Below are 6,980 nucleotides of genomic sequence, written 5' to 3'. Positions count from 1 at the left end.
AGTTGTATTGTTCAAATTTATTTCTTTTAAGAAGATTCCAGTTATGCCCCTGTTCTTGTTCTTTGTTTTATTGTTTTCTATTCCTGCATCAAAAGCCGTATTCTTCGTCTCGTTCGCCTTCCATTATTTGGTGGTCTCTACTGTGGACTCTCCTGGACGCCATACACAGAGATGGAGGCCACCACTGTGGAGTCTCTGCTTCCTTCTCCTGATCTTTGCCAACTTCTCTCCTTTTAGAGGTTATTTGGTTGAAAGTTTTCTCAAAATCCAGTCTTGGTTTGATTTACATGGGTCCACATTGATTCTCTAATGTCTTCGTAGCAGTTTAACCGCTTTAAAAACGTACCCGTGTGAAACTATTTATCGGCTTGTGACTACGTTTCGTAAAATTTATGTTTCTCTTGTCTTCGCCATGGTTTGGGTCCAGTAGTAGACGCTCTTTGACGCATATATTGCTACCAAAGTTGTTGGGAAATGATGGCGATGGTGGAGAAGTCATGTGAAGTCATTGAGATGGGCTCTCGTCAATGCCTGGAGGCATCTGAGGAGAGTGACGGTAGCCTTTCCTTCTCCGATGCTGAGGACCACTCTTGGCATTCTCGGTGCGAGGATTGCCAGTGTTCTGGTGCATCTGGTCATGACTTGAAAGAATTTCCGGAGGTCTGCTGGAAATCCTGTGTCTCGGATTGTTCACTTGAGGGAGATTTGGAGAAAGGTGTCTTAGAGATTGAGGAGAGTTCTGAAGAGGTTGAGAAGGATTGTAGGATTTGTCATCTCAGTTTGGTAGGCGCTTCTCCCCAATCCGACATTCCTATTGTGTTGGGTTGTTCTTGCAAGGATGACTTAGGTGATGCCCACAAGCAATGCGCAGAGACATGGTTCAAGATTAAAGGAAATACGTAAGTCATGCAGTTAAGCTCATCATTTGTTTTGTTCTTTTTTTCTTTCTTTCTTTCAATTTGCCAAATAGATTCATCGTTGAGAATTGGATAGTATAACATAGGAAGATCCTTTGAAATGGAATAAGTAACAATTCCAGGTTGTCCTCACATTTGTCATGAATTGCTTCTGTAAAGGATATCCTTTTACTTATCTGTGATAGCCTGGGAATTTGATCAATTCCAAAATGGTTATGGAAACAAATGAGAAGATTTACTTTCTCTGTAATGGAAAAATTAAAGTAAATGAAGACAGACTACTAATCTAGCGAAGATAAGAATGTAAACTGATAAAATAGAAAACTAGGCATCATCACTTGGGACAAAGAACAATTTGTGGTCTCTTTATCACATTACTGTTTCATTCCTTTTGCTTCTGCTCCCTGGCCACTAAAGAAGTGGAGGTTTTTATTTTTAATTTTAACTTTTGTCTTACTTTGATTGTTTAGATTTTGCATCCAGCCATTTATTGACTTGGATCATTCATGTTCTCTAATTGCTTTGTGGGCTGCGGATTGATTGCCATTATATTCTTTCCACTAAGGAGTTATTTATTTGTTTTATGGTAATCCATTTCATTGGTTGCACGGATTGCAAAGTTGCCTGGATTTCTCTTTTCCCATAATTTTCGAGTCTGTTCAGTGCTTCTGGTATGAGTTTCATTTATTAGTACACTTGGGAGTTTTCTCTTCAGGCCTAAAATTTTTGTTAAGGCTGCCTAGACTAATTGTTCTGACTACAAGAAACCCAGAAGAACATTGTTTACTGGGGTGCCATATGACTGCTTTAATGTTAAGTATTTCTCGAGTTGAGGCTGCTCTGTGATTTATTATATTATCAATTGTACCTTAAGTATCTAATGAAGGTGGCAGGTGTCACATGCTTGATTTGTTGTCAATTTTATTTAAGTTATGCGAAAAGACAAACAAATTCTGAAGCTGAAATGTCATATTAGTTGCACGGAATTCCTGAATAGGACAGTCTCATACCGATGTGAAACAGGACATTTTACTGGACTTCTATGTTCATGGTGCAGAAATTTCTAAGCATTTTGATCTTTCCCTCATGAGTGCCTAATTTGGACTTCTCTTTGGTAAAAGTACCTTGTGTGACTATGTTCTGAATTAGTTTCTTGTACGTGGTGGATTGTGTTATGAAATTGCATTCTCACCCTGCATAATCGGAAATCCTGGGGTAGAATCATAGGATCATAAAGTGTTTAAAGCATGACATTATGAAAAATAAAAAGTATAGTTAAAACCAAGCAGAGTTTCCTTGTGTATTTTTGCCTTTTAGATACATCTCATCTAATTATGATGAAGGTTGTGGAATAATTTTTGTGAGTTTTGTTCCAATCATTCATTTGTGTCTATGATACTACTGGCTAACCATAGCTCTTTGCATGAGAAGGCTATAGTTATATATATTACTGATTAAAACCATATGCTCCTCTTTTCTGTAACAAAATAAACTTTTATACGAGGATTAATGATCCATGTTCTGTTTTCTTGTTCTAGGATCTGTGAAATTTGTGGCTCAACTGCCCAGAATATAGTTGGTCCTGCTGAGACCGAGTTCCTTGAGCGGTGGAATGAAGCGACTACTTCTACAGCTCCACCTGCACGACCTGCCGAAGCACCAGGATTTGTGCATGGTCACCATATTCTCAACTTCATTCTCGCTTGCATGGTCTTGGCCTTTGTCATCTCCTGGCTCTTTCGCTTTAATGCTCCAGACTGAATTCGTCAACTGTTGTCTATCGTAACTCACTGAAACCGGCTGTTCAGTAGATGAAGTCCAAATAGCAGATGGAAACCACACTCCTACCTCTAAATAAAGATCAGGGCAAAAGAAATATGGTGGAACTAGAGATGGACGTGAGTTTGACCGAGTTGCTTTGTAGTCTGATATTTTTGTTTCCTAGTTGATTTCTGAGAATAGTTCAGTATCTCAAACTGCATTTCTCTTACTAATTCTCAATTCCGCACTTGGTACAGATTGCAAACATGTAAAGTTCGTTGAACTGTATCGTCAATTCCCTCACCTGTTCTCATACGAGTATTCGTATCCTTCTCTTTTGGAAGCCAAATTAATAGATATCATTAGGCCAGGTCTGATTGATTATTCAAGTTGTGCGACCTGGATGACAGGTTAAATTTAAGCATTCATCTGGACAGCAATGATAGAAGAGATGAGGATTAATATCCACCAGGAAACTTCGATTCCACTTGCATCAGATCGATCTATTGTTTTTGAAATGGCATAAACAGATAGTTCATGAAAGCTACAAACTCTTTTCTGTTCAAATGATGAGATTTTCTGTGCATAATATCGTCTTGCATACAGACTTGTATGTTAGATTAACAAGCTTGTTTTGCAACTGAAATCACCTCAGGACAAAGGAAAAACAGGGAAATCATAACCAGCTCTAATGGTTGCAAACCTTTTGATGAAAACAGACCAAAAAAAATTGGGATATGAACACAAAAGAGAAAAGGAATAACGTCAAAGCTATACACTTCTACTTCTGCTATTGCTTTTAGCTTCCAAAGTAGCACCATCTTTTAGGGTTTCTTGAGCATCACTGTCCATTCCAAGACTGACAAGTGCAGCTGCTTGTAGATAGTATGCAGTCGGCCACTCAGGCGATACTACTTGTGCCTGCATAGCATCTCCTAGGGCTTCTTGTACCATGTTGTTCATCAGATAAGACAAGCAACGTCTTGCTAATACAGTAGGAGAAATCATTGTCCCGCCATCGATAAACTGTAAACCAGGAAAGAATTTATTAAGGATAATTGATTTACTAAATAAACAGGTTCATAGGGTGAAAACATAAGCATATTCTAAATATTTGACAAGTAAAAAGCTGTAAGCTTTCAACTTTTATCTTTTTTCACCTCAAAAAAGTAAACTTCCGTATTTTAGCACTAAATGCTATTTAAGATTGCAATACGTTTTTTATATTTAAAATACATGAATAGTTGAAATAGCTCATGCAAAGACATAAATCCAACACTTGAATAAACTGCTATATTAATCAACTAAGACAAATATATCAATTATAATAATGAAAGGCATCATCTGCAGTGAATCATCTGAGCAAGTAAATGCCAACTTAATGTAAGGCTTTACGCATATTAAAAGGAACCTGGCTATAGTAGTCAATTGCAGTTCCAAAATCCTTGGCTCGAAAAGCACTGTCCCCGTGCTTCTTGCAATTCAAAGTCTCCTGCATTTGGTTGGTCCACATCTGGAAAGATAGCTGCAAGTTGAATGATAAACATGACAAGTACTTTAGGTAGGTAAATGGATGGATAAGATGAAGGGACCCAGTCCCTGTTTATGGAACAAATTGAAGGCTTTCATACAAGAGCCATCTTAAGATACATGAAAGAATAACAGCATGCTATTTAAATCTACATGTGTACTTCAGGAGAGATGAAGAGAGAGAAGGCTTGATGAAATTGCGGAAGTCCCTTACATCATTGGCAACTCCCTCATCATCCTTGTATCCAATCTTCTCCAGAATTTCATGTATAGCAGTTAAGTCTACTCTAGCACATGCTTCACCAAGAGGAGATAATGCAAATGTTTGCTCTGGGCTTGCAGGACCATGTGGAATGCCCAGTAATACATAGGAAGGAACCTGCCAAAAAAAATGAGCTTCAAGTAACCAATATTAGCAAAGAAAGCACATAGAAACGAAAGTAGGAGAGAACTTATAAGTTAATCTGACTTTGAAAAATTAGAGTGGAAGAAGAGACTCACTACAATTTGATAATTTGAACATTCTATGTGGGTCACGTATGTCTATAAGATGTAAGATTGTATTTACCCCCAGAAAAAGAAGAAAGAACCAAAACAAAAGAATAACTCAAAAGTTAATCAAAATAATAATCACAAATTTTTCAGCATATAGAAACATTTCAAAGAAAAATAACTACAACCCCAAATATACATCAAGTGTAATTGAATATTAGAGACCAAGAAGGAGCTTCCTTAAGGAAGGATAACAGACACATGCATGACCTCTAAATTCCACATCTAGAAGAAAGCACAGAACTTTCATGCTATATAACTTATGTTACAGAGAGGAAATCCCAAAGACGAGTATCTTCCTACCAGTAAACATTACCTCAGCATCTTTCTGTAGAGATGTAAGAGCCATCACCAAGGACTTCAAATTTGGCCTCTCACGAGGTTCATATTGCAAACAACGTGAAGCTAATCGCACCAACTCAGTCCCATCGGCATTGGAAAAATGCCCCTCCAAACAAGAATCCATCAACATAAGAAAATTTTTGCCACGAATCAGGTCAAGTGCCTACAATATATGAGCGATGTCAATGTTTGGGAACATGACAGGATCGACAAATGAATTTGACGAGATGTTAATGACATGGGAAAGAAGAAACTTACATGACTTGGGGGAATATGCTTTCCAGTTAAAAGGTCGAGCAAAAGAGTCCCAAAGCTGTACACTACACTCTCTGCTGTCACTCTCCCTGCAAATCATCATCCAGTAAGAAATTGACAAATTTGTAATTGAAATTAGCCAAGCAAGACACCTTCAATTATTTCCCAATATTTTCTGAAAACAGTACCTGTCCTCAGGTACTCCGGAGGTGTGAAGGCCAAGTTAGTACTATAGCTCTTCCCATCTCTGCTGTTTTTCATGAGACCGAAACAGGACAACCTTGTGTTACCATCCTGTCCGAATTCATCCCATTACCAATTTACCACCAGCTCAACAATTCAACATGATCAGAAGAAGGCATTAACAAGGCAATGAAATAGCAATGGCTCACCTGATCAAAAAGCACTCTATATGCGTTGAGATCATGATAAAGAGCTCTCCCCCTGATACTGCAATAGTCCAACGCCTGCGCCAAGAATAGGGCTACCCTTATCCTCATTGCCCAATTTAGAGGCTGTGTATCCCCTGCAATATACCATAACCAAAACCCATCCATTCCCCCCATTAAACTACCGCCCAGTGGACACATATCAGAGAACTTCTAGCAATTCACTAAAATCACCATTTGTATCCACCAATAACCCCACCAGAATATAAAACAAGAATGTGCGTAAAAATCCTAGCAAGTGACTGAAATTACTCATCAATAAAGCAAATGTTTTTGCAATCAAGAAAAGAAATGAGAAATTCCAGATACTATAGTAAGGGTTTGGGGATTCTTACAGTGGAAGAGATGCTTGGCTAGGGTTTCATGGGGCATAAACTCCGCGACGAGTAGCCTCTCGTTTCCCTCACAGCAGCAACCTACAAGATTCACCAGCCTCTCACTCCTCAACTGCCCGACCGCTCTAGCCTCCTCCTGCGGCCCCAAGACCATTAGTTAGAATCAAATGCAAAAGAAGTAAGGAACACTAGAAGAGAAGAGGAGGAAATGATCGGACGCACGAGGAATTGGCGCGCATCGGGCCAGGCTAGCTTGTTGAAGCGCTTCACGGCGATGACCCGATCGGCGTCAAAAAGCGTGCCGCGATACACCACATTGGGCGCCTTCTCGCCGTGCTCCGACACGATCCGATCGGAGGAGAACCCATCCGTGGCCGCCCGCAGCTCGTCGAGGCTGTACTCCGTAAACGCTGGCACGCCATCTCCTTCGCTCTTCGCCCCATTCTCTACACCACCACCCAAACTTTTCTACGTCAAGAAACGAAGAAGAGGAACAAAAACTTAGCAATAATAATAAAAAGTCCAACGCGTACCGAGATCGAGGGATTCGAAGTGGGAGCGGCACCAACAAATGGAGTACTTGGAGCATCGAGCTCCCATCGTTTCGATTGCTAGACGAGATAATAAACACTAAAGCTCTCGTAGCTTTTTATAGTAGCAGAGGAGAAAAAAGGTTTGATTTCTAGATCCAAGGTTTCCCTTTTTCCGGCGGAGAACCAAACGATCTCTTTCTCCACTCTCCGGTATAATAATATTATTCATTCATTTAAGAAGTGAACTCTTTTTCTTTCCATCTTCACTCTCACAGAGGCAAGTCTCACTTCCTTCTCTCTCTCTCG

General features: G+C 39.6%; 2 protein-coding genes across 2 annotated transcripts; one reads left to right on the top strand and one right to left on the bottom strand.

Moving 5' to 3' along the window:
- On the top strand, window positions 1–3,084 carry LOC140776515 (uncharacterized). Its single transcript, XM_073120245.1, has 2 exons — window positions 1–899; window positions 2,456–3,084. Exons 1-2 carry the CDS (start codon window positions 475–477, stop codon window positions 2,676–2,678), a joined length of 648 nt encoding a protein of 215 aa, XP_072976346.1. The 5' UTR covers window positions 1–474; the 3' UTR covers window positions 2,679–3,084.
- A 148-nt stretch (window positions 3,085–3,232) lies between these two features.
- Window positions 3,233–6,980, bottom strand: LOC140776514 (serine/threonine-protein kinase BSK5). Its single transcript, XM_073120244.1, has 10 exons — window positions 6,675–6,980; window positions 6,364–6,587; window positions 6,142–6,277; window positions 5,750–5,883; window positions 5,546–5,651; window positions 5,361–5,446; window positions 5,077–5,265; window positions 4,423–4,587; window positions 4,090–4,203; window positions 3,233–3,704 (listed from the first exon to the last, which is right to left on the bottom strand). The coding sequence occupies exons 1-10, from the start codon at window positions 6,739–6,741 to the stop codon at window positions 3,450–3,452; spliced, it is 1,476 nt and encodes a 491-aa protein (XP_072976345.1). The 5' UTR covers window positions 6,742–6,980; the 3' UTR covers window positions 3,233–3,449.

This window comes from Typha angustifolia, chromosome 14 (genome assembly GCF_048772165.1).
Source record: "Typha angustifolia cultivar Huaian chromosome 14, ASM4877216v1, whole genome shotgun sequence".
NCBI lineage: Eukaryota > Viridiplantae > Streptophyta > Magnoliopsida > Poales > Typhaceae > Typha > Typha angustifolia.
The sequence above is the reverse complement of the archived record's forward strand: the minus strand, read 5'-3'. Positions and strand labels throughout refer to the sequence as shown.